General features: G+C 34.5%; 1 protein-coding gene and 1 long non-coding RNA gene across 5 annotated transcripts in view; both read right to left on the reverse strand.

Annotated features, from left to right (window-relative positions):
* LOC118269732 (cubilin) overlaps nt 1–23,626 on the reverse strand; it is a 98,094-nt gene that overhangs the window by 11,201 nt on the left and 63,267 nt on the right. For 3 of the 4 annotated variants that reach the window (XM_035584996.2, XM_035584999.2, XM_035584998.2), the window contains exon 4: nt 2,062–2,133. The exons of the other annotated variant lie outside the window; for it this stretch is intronic. In XM_035584996.2, the coding sequence (XP_035440889.2) occupies nt 2,062–2,133 (72 nt within the window). The remainder of the gene's footprint in view (nt 1–2,061; nt 2,134–23,626) is intronic. 4 annotated transcript variants of the gene reach the window in all.
* Nucleotides 12,109–13,376, reverse strand: LOC126912833 (uncharacterized). The gene is made up of 2 exons (XR_007707481.1): nt 13,125–13,376; nt 12,109–12,362 (listed from the first exon to the last, which is right to left on the reverse strand). It is a non-coding gene; the product is annotated as an uncharacterized LOC126912833 (long non-coding RNA).

The following is a 23,626-nucleotide window of genomic DNA, read 5'->3' on the forward strand; positions in this document are numbered from 1 at the left end:
TTTAACCCCTACGTACGTTCCTGAAAAACCGAGATAACGTGTGGGAAGTGAGCTTTATTAATTTAAAAATGAGTCTCATGTAGAAACAACATTGATAAACCTTTGTGGGGAAAAAGGCTATGTTATTTGTGGCGTATTTTACTCATAGGGGTGGTTTAATGTTATGAAATAATCAGATTTTTTTGCATGTTTAATTGATATGTAAAATGACATATACGAAGATTCGACGAAAATAAGTTCATCCGTATTTGCTGCACTACTTTCCTAAATATCAAATAGTCAATAAAACTCAACACCGCTTTACTCGACTAATCTTAAACTCAACCAACTCAACGTTATTCAGCGTACCAAAGAGTGTTAAAAGAACATGTATACAGTCTAAAAACTTTACCTTCTCACCTAAAAACCTAGACCTGTAAAGATTTAGTACCAAAATAGCCGTCTTTAGCGACGGAGCTCCAGGCTAGTAGGTAAGCACTGCTTTCTCTTGAAAGTAGTGAACTCAAAAGCATGTTCACGACTGGCTGGGTAAACGCCGACGTATACAGAATGCTTATTCTTTGTTAAATGTCCAAAGTACGAACATTGTTATAACGCTTCCAGCTACTGAGCCATGCTCACTGAGGAGACTACTTAGTGCTGATTAATTTCCTTTTTAATATTGCCCTCGTTTTTCCTGCTGTATTATTATTTGAGTTTTTATTTAGATTTGTGTAGTGTTAAACGGTTGAAGCTGGTTGTTGATTTAAATAAATACTTTTTATACTGTTTGCTGCAATAATGCATTTATGTTACTGTTATTTTGAAACATTCAAATCCAATTTAACCCTTATTACGAGTACAATGAACAATACTGTCAAGTGAAACTATTAACTCGCCCATGTTTTGTACGCAAGCCAAGCTTTTGTTCCGAATAGTGTCGGGTAGCAACCGGGTTGGAGTCATTTGGTAAATGTCGCAAACACTTGCCGGGTTCAGGTCGGGTTGCGGTTCAAGTCTCACTCCTTTTCATTGCTGGCAGTTAGCGGGTGCCATTAAAAGTTTCCTTGTCGGCAAACCTCGATTAAGAACTTCATTAGACGGATTTTTGTTAAACGTTTAGACAAAGGCACTACCGCTTTTAGGCTTCGATTGTGATCTCAGATTCCTATCTAAATTGAAGAACAATTATGTTGGGTGGTCGGTGGTGGAGAACAATGTACTTTTAAAATACGTTTACCTTTGATGATAACCTAGTTTTACCGATTTAGACTATTCTCTAGTATCGGCAAGTAGACACATAGAGATATATTAGATCTATATTTTTTATTTCTTAAAATTACTCATTCATATTGGTATTACTAACAAACACACATCACATGCTCGGGCATCACACCAAAACAAAAACACATCTATACAAATGGGATCATTTTCAAATCGCGTTTCGATTGGGGCTGACAGCGGAATGGAGGTAAATAAAAGTATTTTATCGAAAATGGGATGGCGGTGATAGGGATCTACATTGTGCCAGGGTGTTGCACTTATTGGAAACACGCCAGTTATTATGTTTTCCCATTTGCCGACTGTCCACACTTTCTGTTTCGTTTCAATTTCATTTTTATTTGCTGAGTAAAAAATCGTGCCTTGGAATCAATTTGGCGAATAAAATTTTATTCGATGTGGACTTTTCGGCTCGCTCGGCAATTGTCACGGGTATATAACGGGTTGGTAGAGGCTGGTTAGTGCGGGGTATATACTCGTGCAGTGTTGCAAACGGGTGACAGGACAACGTGCCGCTAGAATAAGATCTCTCGACAAGGTACATGAGACACGTGAACACACAAATGATGATGGTGAATGACTGCGTGTGTTATGTTTGCCAATTCTATTATGATTGTGTTTCGAATTAGATTGTAACAATTTTGTGTGAATATTTCCCCTGCAGCGTATAATTTTGTATTTCAATGTTTTACCAATTCGTAGTCATAACTTGAGAAGCTTTTCTTTCGATGTTTTTTTATACATTCTTCTGCTTCGAGATCTTATTGTAGCGTTTTGTTTATTTATTATTAGAAGACGTACTTGGTAATTTAGTAGGCGTGGGCTCAGCGAGCGAGGCGCGGCTCGAGAGCTCCGTGATCTCTCCCGCAAGCACTGCACAGAAATAGCATGTAGTTATTTGCAAGGACCAAGTTATGTTGTAAAACCTCGTTATATACAAACTGTGTGCCTAGACAATAGTTTAGATAGACTGTTCTACTTGTAAACTATCCTCACGCTCGGTAAGAACCCGTATAATTAATTCGCGCGGCGCCATGTTCCCGACTTCCCTGAGTCGTCAGTTCTCCACATAACTTTATTAAAGTATTCTCACACGCTGTGCAGTGAAGAATGCACTAAATATGAACAAGTATATCATCTTCAAGACTTAAAATGTTCCCACATTGTGTTGTGAATAGTAAAATTTTCCTTCCTATAAGTGTTTTGTTTGTTATTGGAAAAATAATGTTAGTGCCTCTTGTGAAATAAAAACATAATAATTTGATTTCATTTTTATAATTCTTACGTCTCATTAGAAATAGCGAGTAAACATACTTGTTAAACACTTATATTTATCATTTGTTAGATATTTAGACGTACTTGAAATTATGAAGAAAGGAAAAAAAGAGCAACAAATTATCCTACTTGAAATTGTTTAAGACTTTTGTTATGACTGGTATTACAGACTAGTCTTAAATTATATTATTTAAATTAATATTTCCTTAACGAAATCTATATTTCCAAACGTTTTGAACAATTAAAATTAGAACGTCAAGTAAAGTAAGTGAAACCATTAATCACGATCATTCTTTAGATAAGATTTTCGTAAACTTAATTGTCCTCAAACTTAAGTGAGGCTTAAGAAGACTTATCGTTAGGTTTTTAACAACCAAAATGCCGCAGTCACCTACACAGACAGTGTAGCTGATCAATTTACCCTATCTTCAATAGATTTTCAACTTTATTGCAGAACAATAAAATTTCAAATTAGTCTACGGATTAGAGTAGCTTGTCATGCTGGTATCTGTACGTGTTATCCTGTGGTGTTATCTATGTAATCGTGTATGTACCAAGCGATGACCTAAACTCGGAGTATCCGCCGAACATTCGAGTAACTTCGGTAATTACTAAGCCAGATGTATGTCCGACCACAAATGTTGAATTTTACGAAAAAAATAGCAAATTAAAATGTTTATTATGAATTTTACGGTGCTACTATGTTACAACAATATGTAACTTGTGGTTGCTATGCAATATGACACGTACTATTCTCTGAGTATGATCGTCTGAATACAATTTTTTCATGTGGCTACAAGTTAAGTAGGGGACAGCCATGCTTCAGCACGAATGGGCCGGCTCGACCGGAGTGATACCACGGCCTCACAGAAAACCGACTTGAAACAACGCACTTGTAACGCCTCTGGTATTTCAAGTGTCCATTCGGGTGGCGACGATTGCTTACCGTCAAGTGATGCATCTGCTCGTTTATCGGCCAATACCATAGAATAAAAAGTGTGACTACCGAGTACCTAAGGTATCTTGGGCTCGATTCAAGGATCGGGCAAAGTATTATTGGTAATTAGGTAAAGTATAATTTAGTTTCTGACTTTGTCTGACTATAATTTTCGGAGTATATTTCCTAAGAAACCTTGTACAATTGAACCATAAATAAATAACAGGTCAAATGCAATTATTATGAATGAAAACAATTAATGAATATTCCGTCGTCTGGTGGATCTGTCGCACAGCGTTGGGGTCGGGACTCAAGATATAATTCGTGGAAGATTTAGTATTCCAGTCCTTTAGTGCTTACATTGTACACTGTAGATAAGGTCTATTATATTTGATTTATTCTATCTACCCAGTTTCTGGACCCTAAACTTCAGTAAATAATTAGAGATTACAAACTCTCTGCACATTCACTTAGAACTTGTACGTTTGTTTTAAATACGATATTATCATTATAAGTAGGTCTACTGACTCGTTGGTCGAGTGGCTCGCAACATTAGTAGCATGGAGTCTGGAATTGTGCTCAGTATAGTTAGTTACAGTTGCATGGGACTTATAGCACAAATTGTGAAAAGGGGATGTACATTGTACAATTGCATTACATGCCTTTATGTGCCTCTCACCTCTCCCTACCCCTGCGGGGATAAAAGGTGTGACGTTGCATGTTTACTTTTGTGTATAAAATTATATTTCTATAGTATAGCAGATATTGATAAATAAGATTAAACCTTACATACCACAAGTTATGAATTTGGCTGATAGGCTCTTTTATCGTTCCCGATCGATATTATTATCGGTCAACTTAAACCCAAATATAATCCAGTGTTTTAATTTGTAATAGTATCTAAAGGGTAGGTAAAACATTTTAATAAAACCTTGTAATTACAGAACTCAATTGGTTCTACTATCGGTAAGCCGCCATATAATATCGTTAGTAATAACATCTGTGTCGGAATGTAGGTTGCAGTGATGTTGGCGTGTCGTCTTGTTATCGCCGCCCTACTTCTGTCACTAACTAACATTCGGCACTTACCAACTGATCGGCCGCGCTATTACTGTTATGTAGTGCCATGGAGTTTAATAAGGAGGTTGTAATGTTGTGAAGATACATAACAAATAATATACATAATAATTCCTCTTCTTTTTTTAAAGTAAACATTGCCACACATTAGGATTTTCTCCTGTATCGTGGGTGCGTTTACAAACATATAAGTTCACATACACATGACATCTAGACCCGAAATAATAATTTGTGGATCACACAAAGAGTAGCTCCGTACGGGAATCACTACACGTTGCGCGGCAGCCGGATGCCTTGCCACCGCACCTACTGTGCAGTCATGATTAGACATATCGTAACTTTTAATTAGCCAGCTGCCTGCGACAGTTCCAAATTGTATTTTTACTTTTTAAAGGATTTTTATCGAAATCGTAATCATCAGATTATCAAGAGAGTAGGATCAGGTTTTCTTTTATGTAACGGTTACAAAAATCTATTACTTTAAAAATTCAATTAGTAAAGTCACTTCAAAACATTATAAAAGTAACTCCACAGTCCACACACATACAAAGAGCTTTAAAAAACGAACTAAGGTTTAAAAAGGCGTAATACCCGTAACATATGGCTGCAAAAACTTGTGCCGTTGCCTCATCCAGTAGGAGTTTAAAAAGTTAATACAAAGGGCGCTAATGGCTGTACGTGCTAGGTACACGTATGTATCGTGACGTCACAGCTTCCTGCTTCGGACAACCGCGCTAACTTTGTTGTCGGACGCGCATCGACATTTCCGCGGTAAAAGCGAGGCTATGGAACGCAGGTGACGTAGTTATAATGTGTCTGTAGTTTACTAGGCTTTAGTAGTTAGGTAGGTATTAGTTTAGTAATCTGTATTTTTTAAAAAGAGTAACGATGGAGTTTCTTGTTCGTTTTTCTCCATTTGAAGCTACACTTTGGAACGAGCACCTAGCTTCACTGACAGACAGACTGACGGACAATTTAATTTGAAGTTTCAAAAGTGCCTGATTTGGGGTTAATTGAAATAAATGCTTTGATTTTGAGTTTGAATCATTTTCTGCAAAGAACTTTAAAAGAGTAGATAATACAGGCTAAACATAAAATACTTTTTGGTTAAGTACCTTTCACCTCTATCGTTATTAGGCATCTTTATTGTTAGCGATTTCTCTCAAACAAATTCCGATTCAAATTCTATGTTACAAAGAACATTTTGAAATCTTAAAAAAAAAACTAAATTCTATGTTTCAAAAACTATTTTGAAATCTTAATTAGTTTTTATTTCTCTTAAGGTATTTTTAAGTTGTAAATATTTTAGTTACAGTTACATATAATTAATATTTAGTTAATATGATTTATTTGTTAGTATATGTAGTAAGGCTCTTATAATATACTTTAAACTACTTGTATCGATGTTAAAATGTAACAAAACAGGAGATTCATCTTGCTTACCGATTTTTCGAGAATTGTAAACAACGATATTTCGCAAAATAGGGGTTCGAAGTTGGAATAAACTGGTCAACCCTAATAGTGATTGAAAGTAATAATAATTCCTGTTACACCGTCTAGACAGGTATTGGAGCGCGGGTCAAGTGTAAGAATACCAGTTTGACCCCTCGCATGGACCAAATGGACAGCTGGCTACATTTTATTGCACGCTGTGAGAAATAGTTCACACGTAATTATTTTCTATTTCATTGCTCAGATATGATTGATTTGAATTTTAAGTGTGAGTTTGTATTTCTTAAGAGTTTGAAGTTCAACAAATAGTTTCAGTGATATTTTTGGCCATAGTAGATTGTTATGTTAGCTATCATGTGGAGATTTATACTAATAGTGCGAAATCAATCAACAATAATTTAATTAAAAATAGTATCGGCCACATTTTGACCGGCAACCTGGTAGATTTTTATTCTACTTATCATATGAGTACTAATGTAGATTTTAGCATGTACTCGATAACTATACAAATCTGCAACCGGATCTTACACTATAAGATACTACTTAAATATCTGGATCAATCTAGGCTTTTGACAGAAACTCAAAAATCGATCTCAACTCTATTTCATATCTAATCAAAATTCAATATGTTGCAAAACAAAAAGAATGTACTTAGCAAAAAAATATATAAATGACATATTTTATTACGAATTAAATTTAAAATATAAAATCACAAATTTGTGACGAATTAGTTCAGTTGATACTCATAATAGTAATTAATTAATCGCTCAAGTTCTTCGATACTAATCCGGTGATTTATCATGATTTGCGGCGTCATTTGTCAGATTCATTTCAATGGTGATTTCAAAACGATAACCCTCGTATTAATCCATTAAAACTTTTATAAAATGAAATAAATATTAATGGTAGTATTTTTTACAATAAAACTGTTTGTCATTTACAAACACAACCTTTTTTTATAAACCATTATGCTATGCTGTAGTATTCTTACCTTAGACTAAATAAAAAAAATAAATATACAGCGATGCGGCCATTAAATAAAGTGTTCCAATTTCGAAAGTTTTTGTAAGTGGAACGGGTCTTTTAAAGCGTAATGCATCGCCCATTTATTGTGTAGTTTTGGTACAGTAAGATATTTTTTGTTTATTTTGTTAATAGTTACTAAAGTGTATGTAATAAATGGGCTAATCATTTACATTTTAAGTGATATTCGTTTATTATTATAGCTCATTGATTGTAGTTTATATGACGCATTTGTTTTTTTTTAATTTTTAGAGCATGTGGGGGTACCGATCCGAACTTCTAAAAATAACAAATATACTTGCTGACCCTAGAAACCTTTAATAAACTTCAGTATTATGCAAATCTAAACCCAGAGAACGTGTTATTGGGAGTGTGCATTGACAAAATTCGGCTGACAATCGAAACGTAGGCTCGACGCGTCAGTCCTAATCAAACCTTAATAAATATTGGAACATACAGCCTCACCCCTTAGCACAGACGACGAAAATACTGCAACCCCCGTCACTTAGGCGATGACGCAACAATTTTAACAAATATTTACGTTACACATCATCTCCAATCGAATTAGGGATGAATCGGCAATCTGTGGAAACGGTCCGTGTTATCAGCCTATTCCAAGGGTTCCGTGGTGTCTGGGTTCCAAATGACGTCATATCCTAGCGGATGCAAGTACGTTAGTTTTTGAGATAAGCAGTTTTTAGAGGTGGTGTTATGGGATAGATTGTTGGTGGTTGGTAGTGATTTTACCTGATCGTAAATATAAAGATGAGAATAAAATTACATAGATATAAAATAATATATTAGTACTACTTTTAACGACACTTAATTATTGTGTATTATGTTTAGACCACAGCATTGCAGTAATTCTAACAAGATAGCTGTGGCATCGTCTCGTATCCCGATCACATCAATTACAAGATCAACCCACGTATATGTTGATAATTTAAGTCACAAGGCTTGATTCAAACAATCTTTCGAAGTTTGAAAAGAAGGCAGTATACATTTGTTTGTCATAAAATTATCGAAAACATATATTTATACTTGTCCGTATACATTTCTTTTTGAAATTACTTTGTGTACGTATCATATAAATGTACGCTTCTGGCCATAAATATGTAAACATGAGCCAAACGCGAAGACATCAGACATCAAGAAGATTACGAGGAACGCGTAAAGCCAAATATGTACTTTGGGAATTAATTTACTAGAAACTCTAATACGTAATCTGATGGAGGTATACTTATTTATTAAGAGGTTTTACTATATTTTTAGTGTATAGTTTTTTTTTTATACCACGATTGTGGCAAAATAACACATGATCCACCTTCAGGTAATATAACTGTCTACAAAGGCCTAGTACTAGATCGTTTTACGTTTATCGAGATCGAAACATTACTGCGTTCAGTGCTCTGATTAGCCTGTTCCAAAAAACTAACCAATCAGAGAGCTAAACGTTTAAAACAAGCTTGCACTAAGCCCTCAGTTAGATAGACATGGTCTACTGTGTCTTGCAATGTGGAATTGGAAATCTGGCCACAACCGGAGTTAAGACCTAAGCAAATGTAGTATAAGACAAGAAGTGATAATATCCGTTATAAGGATGCATGAACAAGGCTTGTATCTAAGAGTGGACGGAAACATGCTGATGATAATAATGGTCAGTGGACATAATAGATTACTTTGTTCACACACTCTAGCAAAACTTTGTAATTGTGTATTGTACAGTTTATAGACGACTTTTAGTTAATGGTAATAAGGTGCATATTGAAATACATCTATGTATAATGCTACGAATGAAATAATATAATAAAATAGAAGCGAATGATGAATCAAATGGTCTCAATGTTTCAATTACAACTTTCTATTTCTTCACAACAACATTTCATCCACAAAACGAAATGGTTTCTATATATTATAGATTTTTATTCACCAAAAATCGTAGAATATATATATACACGTTACAAAACTCCCAAAATCTGGCATCACCACTCCAGTACAAGAGCGAAACATTTGACGCAACTATCAGACTTTCAAATATAAGTGGCGCACTATAATATCCGCTCCGAGTGCGAAACTGTCACAGACGTAATTTATTGTGAGCGAAATTATACGCAGTAGCGGTATCTTCTTCGAGACACTTCGTACTAGCAAACTTAGATAAATTGGTCCCTATCTAAGAGCCTCAAAAGGGAGAAAAATATTATCCTGCCCGCGCTTATAAAACAAAAACTGCCAGACAGGTGGACTTTGTGATACTGAATACTTTCTGTTGCTTTTTTGTAAATCGATAATACTTCACTGTATGGAAATAAGCAAATTCTATCACTATTTAAACTAACTATAAGTTTCCTTGCACACAAACAAACTTAGTTTCATATTTTTACAAAAAAAGAGTCCTCATAAACGCGTTTTCAAAATTTTAATACAGGAGCAATATACACATACGTAAACTAAGACTCAATAGCTCATTGATTCCACATCTTCTACGCTACAGTTACCTGTTCTGGACTCGAACGTATTGTTCCTGTATTGGAACCAATCGATATTAACGAGGCAGTACCAACTATACAATAGCTCTTATTAGTATCACAATAAAGCATCGTAAACAGCAGCGAGCAATCATCCCTAGATTACTTCGCAACAACAATGGGACGCAATAATAATGTCTTTATGAGTCCTCGCTTCTTCAACATTTATATTTTTCTCCCAGAAATTGTAACGCGGACTTAATATAACTTTGTACGTAAGCAGGTAAATATTTTACTGCACGGATTCGTCCGGATTTGGCAAAAGTTTTGGCTGAATACATTACATTTCATTGCAGATTATTTTTGTTTTCATCAAACTTTGGTATCGATAAAGTTTGAGGTAAACCTTTACGGGTTTACTTTTTACAACGGGGTATCTAACAACAATAAATGGTTATCTTTTACAATATTAATACTTGGCGTTGTTTTTGAAACTCATACTATGTAAAAAGTTTACGAGATAATATCATGTTACGGTCCCAAACTTGAATATGTCATACCCCCAAGGAGCATTAACAATAGTAATCCCGAAATGGATGAGGATTCCTCTATGTTTGCTTACAAACAACCGAACGTGATATGTAGGTACATAAATCACACAAACATGACGAGGGCACGAATCTCCATGTACATCAGAGGAATACATAAAACTTTTGTAGTAGTGGAACATGACAGGATTGTGGTGCACAGTAAGCCAGTGAGCTGCTTTCCCTAGGATTTTGTTACCGCGCCGAGCGTGCTATACAGAAATTGATAGAGCTGCGAGCACCCAACTTTTGTTTGCACTACGAACTGGATCAGTTCACAATCTACATACAGGGAGCGTGATATTGATGAAAGTGTTTGTTTGTTCACGGTAACGGTATTAAATGCTTTATCAAGGACGATTTTTTTTTGTGCTGCTGGTTAAAGTGTAGTTTATTGTAACAAAATTTTTGTTTTGTTGAGATACATATGATGAAAACCTAATAAGTTTCATAAGAAATCTAGAACTTCTAAAAGGTAAGTTATTGTACTGTATATTGAAATAAAATAACAAAACACCTAAGCGAAGATATTATACACAGTCCTTGAATAGTAAATAGATAGTGAGGTGAGGGGTCGAACCACATAACAAATGAGAGTGAACATGAGGTAGCCTCAGTCGTGTCTGGACTCACTGATTTATTATAAGAGTATCTACTCTATATAGATAGGTCTACCTAACTAATCTTAAAAGGTTTCAAACAAATGAGCTAGTTCTAGTAGCTGTTTCTGTAATTATTTGCCCTAAAAACAGACAAATTAACAAAATTGTTTTTGGAAACATTTAAGGTATTAAATTTACGCGAACAACGGCGCAGGAACGAGTGGAATGAAATTGTGTTAATGCCAGGTTTCACATTTATTTTGTTGTTTGGGTGAGGCTGGTTATTCTCAAAAAAGGGTAATAGTAATAAGTTGTTAAGGACCTCGAGCTCCATTATGTTAAAAGAATCTTAAATTTTAGTCTTTTAAAATATGAATATATGTATAGCTACTAAACCAACTAAACCTAGCCTACCTAGTTTACTGGGGCTGATTTTCAGTCAGTAAGAGTCTGACAATCCCTCTCGATTCGTCAAAAGCTAGAGAAATCACTCCATGGATGATTTAAACCACTTTAATAAAAAGCTGTTAAACCAAACCAGAAACCAAAGGTCTCACAATGGGTCTACAATAATTATAAGGAAGATGAGTAGTAAATCTAACTATTAAAGCAACTTGCCTAGACAATTCAGAAACTATACCAAAAGCAATCATTATAAAAAACAAAAGAAACATTATCAAGTATTCACTTTCCGACCTTTCAAAGAAACCCATCTCAAGCTACAAGGCAACGTAACTAGTCCAACTTTCAACTAAAAATATCATATTCCTGTGAACGTTAAATTAAATGCAAACTGATTCCGGATGAGAGCCGACGTCTTGTCGAGAACGTTGTGACTTCAACAAGTATTGCACCTTTATTCCGACCTTTTTTTAAATATGTAGGTTAGGGTCAGGTTTCAGTCTGTCTAGCAGTATCTACTGAATGTGTTGTCAAATGCTCGCGGATCATTTTATGTAATGTATGGAGGATTCTTGTCGTGTTAAATGTCTTTAAGACATATTTTTAGTCAAAGACATTGCAAATTATTGGAATTTGGAATATTCGGTTTAGGTATCATAAGGTAAACGCAGGTATTAACGACCCCCTTAAGACAATTTTAAAATGAACCATATTTTTTTAGTACACTGGTTCCTCTAAAGATTAATAGTTTCATTTTATATGCTAGAGTTATGTATAAAATATGTATTTACTGAATCAAATAGATTAAAATAGAGGATTATCTTGTAAAAAATAATTTATAATGTGACTTAGTCGATTGTTGCAATTACCGACCCATAAAAACGGCTGTGAAGCTATTAACGATTTTTATGCAGCTATTCCCGATCGTGTATGATAGGAGGCCTTTTTCCAGTAATGGCATGTTTATAAGCTAGTGATGGTGATTACCGATCTTAATAAAATACAACAAAATAAAAATGCAAATACTTATTCGTATTTTTTTATTGTCGTTCTTTTTAATAAAACAAATTGGTACTTCATTTTTCTTCACTTAAATTAAGAATCGGCTGAACTCCGCACATTCTTATACTTAGCGTCCCGTTTGTCTCGTAATGTAGTTTTGGGAATATTAACCCTTTTTGATGCCTCATATACACTGGTACCCTCATTAATTGCTTTGATTGCTTCGGCGAGTTGTGTTTTACTGTATACTTTTCGCCGCTTTTGTGGCTCCATACTTCTGGAAAAAAATATAATTGTATGTTTTATGTTGCTTTAGCCTAGAAGTAGCATTGATTAATAGGTACCTATTATGTTATAAAAGTAGGTGAGAAATTAATTAATCTATATACGATCGGTAATAGCTTCTTATAGTTGGTATTGCCGACCCTTATGGATCGGTAATAAAATATGTAAGTATAAACATAAATTGTATTACCGACTCATAAAAAAAGGGTTATTTAAATTCAATTGACCTTCGGAGTAAAAACTAGATTATAGTTGATTAATGTCACAAAAAATATAAACAAATGCACACTGTTTTAAACACAAAAACAATAATTTTGTACTGTAACTATTCAATATCAATCCTCGAAAAATATCATAACTTTGGTTAAATTGACAACGCTAAAAGGTAAAAACTAGATAAAAAAAGTTTAGTCGCTAATAGATTTTTATAAAGACTGATAGCTTAGATTTAAACTGGTTCTTAAAAATACTTGTGTTTGTGTGATATAATAACATAAAAGAAAATTAAAACGAAAAGTTACGTTGCTGCCATTGCCGACTTATGGGTCGTTGATAGCTGCCACGACTAAAACTGATGAAGCTAACACCGTCCCGTTTTAATTTAAAGTTTTATCCTTTCAAATTACTTTTTATTAATAAAATGTCGTAAGAAATCAAAAGTTGATACTTAAATGAATACATTTAGTAATATAAGATAAAGTATAGACATCATTTGTTTGTATAAATGTCTTAAATAGAAAAGCCACGTACTTACTTGAAGGAACAAGGGAACAGTACGCCATGTCCTGCGTCCACGCTGCCCCGTAGTAAATGACGTATTTTATCTATTTTCTGCACAGCTACTCACGCTAACGTAAAAGTATACGATGCTCAAGGAATAAACGCGTGTGTAACTTTGCCTACCTATAGTTAGAATAGTTCTGGAAACGTAAAGATTTCGAATTACTTTTATAGGTCGGTAATAACTGCAGATTTTCGATGGGTCGTTAATAGCTGCGTTTACCTTATACAGGTTTGTTTTGATGTGATAACACAATTTAAAGCGCATAGGCAATTTTATGCGTTAAGTATGTACCTGTTTCTTTCTTCTAAGTCTTGTTTGAAATATATTTTGGATTTAAATGTAGTCAAAAGCCGCATTTACAAGTCAATTATTAATATATCTCAATGATAAATCTGGAAATAATACAACCGACTAGTTGAATCAGTCAATAATACAATTGTTTGTCATATGAGAGGAAATAGTAAAAGTGAAAATATTTGCTGGAGGAAAGTGAAACCTTTGGCAGGCAGCCAGATCAATGATGGAGGTAACAATGTAACCATAACTGAACAATGACTTCGTAGTTTATCTTACTATAGTCTAACAGAACACAAATCCGAATAGTTATTTAAAATCATTTTATGTACGAAACATGTATCATTTTATGTAAGTGTGGGAAGCTATGCTTCGACAAGATTGGGCCGGTTTGACCGGAGTGATACCACGGACTCACAGAAAACCGAGGTGGAACAACGCTTGCGTTATGTTTCGTTGTGTGAGTGAGGTTACCGGAGGCCCAATTAGCCCCTTTCCCAATCCCCGATTTCCCAACAAGCCTTAAATTCCTAACCCCCAAAAGGCTGGTAGCGCACTTGTAATGCCTCTGTTGTTTCAAGAGTCAATGGGTGGCGGCGATTGTTTACCATCTGGTGATCTGTCAGTTCATTTACCGGCTTATTCCATAAAAAAACATTCACAATCCAATATATTAATTTGTACATATATATAAGATAAATGTAATTAAAAACATATCCAAAACAGATAGTAAACAAATTGATGTATCGGTGTGACGTAGCAACATGGCTGACGGAAGCTCGGCCATCTTGATTGTGCTTGCCGGATATTGGAGATCGGCGCTCGTCCGTAATTGGCGAGATATTGCATCCACTTGTTTGTTTATCGCGTTTATGTTACATGTGTTTGTATCTGTTGCTGTCGGCGACCTGGAATTTTGTTGGGGGTGATGTTTGTTCTTGGTATTACTTGGGTAATATGAAGGTGATTGTTGTTTTGGGAAAGAGCGCGTGTGCTTAAATTAAATAAGTAGGTTATGTTTTTTTATATAAAGCCGTTATGACTTTGACATAATATAACTTTAAGCTTGTTTATACCTGAGTGCATTAGAGCTTGGATACGAATACTAAGCTTATTTTCGCCCTTATTATAAATACTCGTATTGCAATTGATGAATTTCAGATTTGTAGAAATTGAAAATCTCGGAATTACCCACTTCGTTACTTCTGTTGATCTCTTAAGGTAAAACTTTATAGAGAATATTATATTTTTATTATACTTATCAATATAAAAATTTAAAGATGATAATAGTTTGCAAATGTAATTTCCATAGCAACAGTAAGTAGCGGCATCTGGCGGCGATACGTACGAGGCGCGTACTAATCAGATTCGTCTCAAGTATGAACATATCTAGTTAGCGGTAATTACATCACAACTAACTCATTTAACTGCGCACGCTCCACTAATGTGGAGCCCTTGTACTTGTTTATTATACTAAGAAATGACGTTTTATAGAAAACAAAAGTGAATTAGAAAATAATTAAAATATAGTTTTTATGTTCAACAGTTTTAATGAGCTCTAATCAACCAATCAAGCCCTTTTGTCTGATATTTATAACGGAGGTATAGTTGTGAAAACAGTCTTAAAAATCAAACTTTAGCCTCATTCAAATATAGGTCAATGAACTCATTTACCTAAGAGAAAATTGTTCAAAAACCAAAAATCACTCAGGAGAGTTTAACTTGAGAATTTAATAGAAAAATTTTGGCAGGTAGCGATTGGAGACAAAGAAAAGTTATAAAACACTAAGAAAAGGTTCGAAGGGCTCGTTTAATAGTTTAATCTTTATCTGGAACCGTTGAAGCGAGATAATTTAGGGTCCGGAGTAAAGATCAGGACCCGGCACGCCCCTCGATTATTCCGACAAAAGGATCTCTCCCTATATTTCAGGAAAGTTTAATTTCCAACTTCTTTTGTTTTATTTTCTTAGTCGAGGACCGACACCGCAGACACGAGATAAGAATGACCCGTTTTAATAACAATCGAATTACTTTTAGTACCTTTTACAAGTTTTTTATTCGACTGAGCAGGAAGTGTGGTGTGGCCTAATTTATTACTGTCTTTATCTCTCGCTAGAAAGGATTCGTTCCTTAGTAAATAGTTTGACTTCCCTCATAAATTGTGATAACTAAATTAAGTGGGGTCAAGTACTATCATTAATCTGCTCTGATAATATCTCCTTTTCGGGTTGAATTTTTTTCTTTTGAGTGAAATCAATTATATTAAGTTTGAATGAGAGTTGAAAATTGTATCTCTATATTGGTGAGTTTCTAAAATACACAGAAAATTCTTTTAATAAAATAATTTTATGGCCACATCAGAAACCATCAATATGGTTCAAAGCTACCAGTGATTTGTGTACTGTGACTCCCTCGCACCTGAGCACAACGTCGCTGGAGGGATCCGAATAAATTATGTATTAATTAACTTTTGTTTACGTTAAATATATTTCATACGAGTCTTTTTTCACGTCCTATATCGCGAATGTTTGTTTTAATCAGAGAAAAAACAGGAATAATATTAAAAATACAGCCCACAATAATCACAGAACTTCCCTTTCCAAATACAGTAAATTATACGACCGGTAAACACCTCTCATTAATCCAAAGGATTACTTACACGTTTAATTGCTATCAACAAAGACCGCCACGACTGCCGACGAAATAAAAGACAATTAAATCGGACTCACAGTGAAACACCAATTAATTCAATTAAGCCAATAGAATCGGACGATTGCCTCGAACGTCGCGAATCGACTGTCCCCGTTTGTTCAAAGGCCGTAGACATAAGATGGGTTTCATGGATGCTTATAAATATTCACGAAGCTGGTTGAAGTTGAGTCATATTTTCTGGAAATTCGTGAGTGGTTGCATAATGGTGGTGTGCTCGCGAAGGGCCGCCATTTTGTAATGTGAGGTGCGAATTAAGATGGCGGCGAGCTCTCATTAGCGCGCCCGTTGCACTAATTGCAACGCTACTCAACAAAACTTGGGAGTAAAAATATTTTTTTCTTCGTCGCATTCATACTTCTTTTCACATCTGATACTTAAAATACTTGTGTTGAGTACTGAGGCAACCTGGATAAGTAATAGTTCGTCATCTACTTTCTTTCATCGATTTCCTTTAATATTTTTTGCATTAAGATTGCCTCACTAAAATTAATTTCAGTAATGTACAAATAGACTAACCAAAATCGCTCTCCAAATAACACAAAACAGTTATTACGCCAATAACGGTACCAATATTGCAACCAACATAACGAATGATTCTTAATATTATTAAACACTATTGAATAACTAAATAATATTAAAGCTCATATTGGCATTATTCATTTCGATAATCGTTTTCGATAATAGCGGTGGCGTCCGTCGAATTGAGTTCTATCGTTATGGAAATTTGATCCTACGTACTTATTGTTCCGTAGTCTGCATTGTTGGCATGCTTACCTGTGAAAAGAGAAATCATATTTTATTATTCGAGAAAATATTTCCGTGATTTTAAATTGATATCGTGATATCGGTATTGTAAGGACATAATTATGTGATATAAGATTAAAATATATAGACGTGCTGTAAAGATAACAAGTCTATAACCCGATCTCAAATAATTATCTTAGAGTCAACATACATCCATTTAAAGTTATCAAAAATCGGTATTAGACGTGATTTCTTCTGAGATTAACATATTTGAGTACAGCAGCATAACACCACACATTTGTGAACTGTGACTGTGAAGTTACTTATGAAACGCTTAGCGAAGTTCTTAATAACCCACTTGACGGTTGCACGCGGTTACAACTTTGACGAAAAGGTGATAAATTGGAATGTAGATTTAAAAAATTCCTTAACAATTTTGTATTGAAGAAGCTGTTTGGTAATATAGATTCTAATGTTTATTATGGCCTTTATTTTATGATAGTATTTTTTGAAAGAAAGAGTGCTGAACCTGATTTTAATTCTCGTAATAGTTAACATTAGTTGGTAACATAAATGTATCACTACAGTTTTTCTGTTGTCTAACCGTTCCTGAATTCAAATTCTCAAAATAGGGTTTAGGATAAATTTTTCATTAATAAGTAAACTTAAACATTTTACGGCTCTTGCTGCCTCCATAAAAGGTCGCAAATAGTCCGTGGTTTTTATAGTAGGGAGGCTCGAGTAATCGAGTCGTTCCGAGTCATCGAGTGGCAGCGAGTGGCGTGCGTCGAGTGAACGGTAATCACTCGCCGATTCGAGAGCTCTCGCGATGTATCGAGTGTCAGTATTCGATGATATATTTCGTATTTTATCAGTAGAAACTAGTAGTTATAGTCAAAATAATCTTAAAATATTATATTTGTACACAGCTGAGTAGCAAAGCCCATATCAATTTACTCATTAATGGCAAAACAAGTTGTACGGTCCGACGCTTCCACTTTATACGGCAGTACTAAGAGGATCTTCGCCAAAAATACGACGTGCAAAAGGTAAAGAAAACATTCGCACGTCCAGATTATACATATCCCCGTTTGAGTAAGTTGTTAAATATTCAACGCAGGCTTATTCATACACATAACATAATACATTGCTTTCCATTTCACCGGTAACAAGCGCATTACTTCCTTTTCAAAGGCGAAAGGAAGTCGTCTCGAAGAGTTCGCAGCTTTTATATAAAGTACGTGGTGTGGCCGTATACAGTGTAGACGGTTGACCTATAAACATTCTCTGGTATAATCGCGCGTGTGAGACTCGCTTGAACAAAAGACGAGCAACAATAGCCAGCCACGACCTTGGGTCAGCAGGGGTCAAGCAGCGCTGAGCGAGCGACGCCCGGAAGCTGGGCTTGTATGTCAACCCATACTTCATTATGAATGGGAAGTACTCATTTGTTTATCGTGCACCAATTTATACCTACGTAGTTGAAACTTTTTAATGGAAATGTCGCGGTAAGTCTCATTCCTGGCCGTTCCTGCAAAGTTCCATTTGATGTTTCGTCACAGAGACGGTCACCCACTTTATTCTCACTTATATTAAATTTGAGGGAATGAATGAATGAGATAAGTTTGGAAGCTAAAAATATAAAAGAGGCCTCGCTCTTCTTAAAGTATAAATGTGAAAAGAATTTTTTAGTCACACTCTGTTTGTAATACTTTAATGTAAGATAAATTAGACATTATATTCTATATATATGTTATAAATACAACAACAAGACAAATGTAGTATGAAAAGATTATCTACAATTTGCAAATAATATCAGTTATCACTATCTACCACTAAGATATTAAAGAATATGCCCAAACGAAAAATTAAATAATACTTAAACTAATGTATAATACAAAAGCCTTGATAGCCACAACCACAAAATACTTACTAAGAAAAGAACATAAATAACATTTGTATCTACAACTAGCGAACAGATTGCAAAACTATACACACAGATACATAACCAACTCTTTTAATTCCACGTCACGTACATACATAAGTCACTAGAGCGATGAGCCTCGACGAAAGAATATCCGAAACATTTTGGCCTCAGCTAAAAAAATCGCGAGAAAAGTGGGTCACTGAAAAAATATCGCGGCCACAGCAACTTGAGACAAGATACCGAAGATACCACCTTGTACATGGATTCTCTCGTTTTGTTTAGCACTCCACACTCAAGCACCCTCTAGCGACCGTCAAAGGAACGACCTACTCTCTAAGAGCGGAAAATTAGGGATTAGCTGAGAGATGTGTTATAAATGTAGATAAAATCGATACTTTTAATCGATAATTTGAAGGTGAAACTCGTTTAATTTCCGTTTTCAATCAAACTTATGAAATTATAAACGTTTTACTGGCTTTAAATGTAATACGCATTGATTAATTATTTTTAAAACGGTATCTAGAGTAAAGGAAGGCAAAGAAAACAAAACCCTCATGAATAAAAATAGCGACAAGGAAAAAGCTACAGAAACTTAATAAAAAATCCCTCAAATTAAATGTATAAATACGAAAGGCGAAAATGATCGGCAAAGTGAGCGGGACTTATCTCGAAAAACAATCGCGAAATAGGACAATATAGGAAAAAGGAAAATGAAATATTTGTATTGAATAAATAAATTGTTGATTGTGGAAGTTGAAATCGAACGCGAAGACTGAAGTGAAATGGAGTCTTTTCTTTTCAAATGACAATTCCTCGCCGCCATCTTAATTTTGTTTTCGTATTTCGAATTCGTATAAAACTTTTTTGTTCGTCAGCGTCACATAAATGAAAAAGTATTTATTACATTGTTAAACTGGTTATTGGGAGAAGTCTATGAGCAGAAATCTTTTGGCTAATATGATAATGGTTGGTATAAGATAATAATTGCTGTACTTTATGTAAAATGATAACATGGAAAGCACTTTTATGCATTTTTATTTTTTAATTGCAAACCATCCGCTGCGAATAGCGCGATCCATTATTTCCCTTGAGTACTGTAGTGCAGAACACGGCTAATTACTTATAAATCCCTTTTTCAATTAGTATTTTAATCTGAGCTATATTCTCTAGTAAAGCTTTCTCTTTTTATATTAATGCTGGTAAAATAACGTAGGTAGTCTCTTTAGTTATTGCCGTTAAGGAACACCGAAAATTTGTTCAATATAGAACAAATAAAATCTAATAGCAAAGATGTTTCTCCAAACGTGGATCATGCAATAAATTCAATTGAATTTATAGGTACATGTATGTATGTATTTTAGCAATATTTAAATTGTATACTCTATAATTGTGTACTAAGCCACGAATCGTATATTTTTGGTGTTGAAAATGTTTGCTTCTCCAAATTAAATTGTTTTGTAAACACGAAAACGTCGAATGATTTCCAGTAATGTGGTTTGTTATTCGCTACGCCATGCTACGGCGTGCTACGAAGTTGCTACGCCGTAGAGGGTAAACAGGGTGTATGTATAATTGGTTTGTAATGGTTATGTTAAACATAAGTGTAATGTTGAGTTTATTGTAATTGATATCATTTGAAGAATATGAAGAATAAAAAAATAACTTTTGGAAAAATCCAAACTCAACAGATAGAATCGATTACAGATTTGATGTCGGTTAACTAAATAAAATATACCTTTCTCGCTTACTAAAACCGATATTCAAATAAAATCTCATTCCTTCTTGATGTATAAAGTAAATAAACGATTTTACATCAAAAGAAACGTGAGATTTTGAAAGTATTCAAAGAAATAACTTTTCGTTTCATAATTTCTGTTTGAGTAGTCGATATAACACCAATACTCCGTACTCGTTACACGTTGCTATATTTATTCACCTCCTTTGAATTCACGTCCCTCACTCCTTTGAATACGGCTTGCGTACGAAGGCTTACTGACTCACACGTGCATATTACTACAGATGTTCTAGAAAGAAGTTATATAGGAACTGGAATAATATTCGTGGAAAACTAAAATGAGGTGCCTTGTTTGGTAACATTTCATTCGAATGGGTATACAAGTAACTATTTGTACACTATTTGTAATGTTCTTTATTTTGTTATTGGAGGTTCTTTATTTAATCTTAAGAAAAAGTAGAACCTGCTTTCTCTTAAAATTAAATGTAGTCAATTACATTTTTAATTGATTTTCTTCATTCAATTTACTTTCAAGAATATTAACGCATACTTAAAGAAATTTAAATTTAGTTTATATATCGAGTAAGTTCAAACATTTTTTATAATTATTTACTTACAATAAATATTGTACAAAAATATTCACCACATGCACTATTCTTCATTCCAACCACTACATAAAACTATACAAAGTAATCAAAACAGCCAGATGGTATTAACGAATCTAATTCTATCTACACCTCTAATTCCCAGCTCACATCAATTACGCATCACTACGCTTCATCCGTAGATCACAGAGTGCCGTTGTTTTAGCCGACTATTTGCAATTCAGCTGTTATTATTGGCATCCCAGTAGTAATCGGTAATATTCGATCATACGTGAACTTTATACATTGTGTTGCTATTCGGAAAATTAGGGTGTTTATTGTGCTTCCATCTGTGTTGCCCATCGCTGAATATTAGTTATTAGGAATACATTATCTGTTACTAATGTTTTGTCACTACAAAGGATTAGGTAGTGAAATGTTTTGATGCCAACGTGGTTTGGATTTCATAAGATAAAAGCAAATTAGCAGACTGCCTGGTGCTAAGTAATTGAAAGACGCGGCTGGACACCCACAACACCAAACAATTAGGATGCTTTTCCATCAAAGATATGCTATGCTGTGGATGTATTTGGCTTCCACCAATGATATTTATTGGTACACATAGCTTATCATCTAGTTATTTAAGAGATTGACGTGACGAGTAAAAGTGTTATTTTATAACCTATTTGCAAAATAAATACCATTTATCATTTATCATTTAGTACGGTACTGGTGGAAACGGGAGACCGTTTAGCGTTTAGTAGCTGAGTAGCTAAGCTATGTTTTTATATGGAAAGATGGATACTATGGATGCTTGCTATGGATGTGTGCTATGGATGGCTTTCCTACTATCGATACATCGCATACTTGTGTTCGCATCTTCTTCGCATAGTTACTTTGCGGCGGCGTATCTTTGTAGCACAGCTACATAGCTTAGTATCCGTGGAAGTGGTCACATAGTTCAACAACTTAACTATTACATATCAATAGTTAAGCTGTGAAACTATGTGCATAAATTTCTGGTGGAAAAGCACCTTTAAACAAACATTTATTTTATCAAGGCATTTCTATAAAAAGCTGAGCTACGCCCCTAACATGTAATCATGATAAATTAGTTATCATATCCCGAATAACGTTTATAACACTTTCAGTGTCAGAGCAAACATACAACATTGACATTCATAAAAGTGACCCAAACGGAAAGGTGCGCCACGCTCCCCACACGACCCAATTTCTTAGCAAAATATTTGTATAAATAAAAGCTCTCGTTCACGGAACACACGATTTATGTGTCAATATTTCACTAGCTCCTGTCTTCTGCCTTAGTATTTTTCTACATGTTTGTCGCACATTGAAATATCTTAAAGTTAATGCCATCTATAGTTTCAAAACTTTAGAACCAGAAATATTAGAAACAAAAATATAAGTCTAAATCAAGATTTAAAGTGATACCATGGCTTGTCTGAAACATTACATATGAAAAATATTACCAGGAAGATATTTTACGCTATCCCCAGCGTCCTTTCCTCTCCATATTCAAAGTGTTCCATATATCCGTAAAGCCATATAATCAATCTTGAATTTGTAAAGACCTCCTTCACCCATACTTGGGAAGCACGACATGGTTACAGTCCTTCTTGATTGCTAAATTATTGCTCCTACTATGTAAAAACCTGTGTGTGTGTGTGTGTATTTATGTATGTATAAGTTGTGAAAAAATTAAATAGTTACTGCTTCTTTTGTTCTGTTAATATAACTTCTTCAACCAATCTCTTAGGACGATTATATTGCGAAGAATCATTGACGACAGATTCAGAATTCAGTTGGTGGTTTCAGGTGCTGGGTAGACGAGATAAATAACAATACAACTGCTTAACAGTCTTAGCGTGTATTAGTTTAGTTTTATAAAAAAATGAAGTAGTTTATTATTGAAAACCAACGTTACACATTGTAGAACACCTAACGATTCTATCCATCTTCTAACACAAACCCAAAATATACTTGACATCAAAACACACTTTGTACGCGTCTCTGTTTCGTTTGTAATAAGTTAAGGGCTCCGTAAATTATGAGGCTTACTACGTAAAACTTTTGTTTGTAGCCGCTTCTATATTTAGCCCCGTCCTTAGTTCCCGTGGGCATTGTAAGGGTAACTTACTAAGTGATTATATAAAGTACCCACTCAGTGTACAGACACCGGGATACGTAAATATTTATCTATGTATATTCATGTAACGAAGTTGAAAAGTTTTGCTTTTCACTTTGGTTTTCACGTTGTGGAAAGATACTGGCTTGTTTACGATACTTTGATATATAACACATTCAAAATAGACGAGATGATTATTCTCCATGTTTTAAACATTAAAGTTAGAAAATGTTCTTTATTCTTAACGGCTGGTTCATTATAGAGTACACGAAAAAAATGTATAGTAATCTTGTCAATTACGTTGCAAAAGCTTCACTTAGTAGGTTCAAC

This window comes from Spodoptera frugiperda, chromosome 30 (genome assembly GCF_023101765.2).
Source record: "Spodoptera frugiperda isolate SF20-4 chromosome 30, AGI-APGP_CSIRO_Sfru_2.0, whole genome shotgun sequence".
In the NCBI taxonomy this organism is placed as follows: domain Eukaryota; kingdom Metazoa; phylum Arthropoda; class Insecta; order Lepidoptera; family Noctuidae; genus Spodoptera; species Spodoptera frugiperda.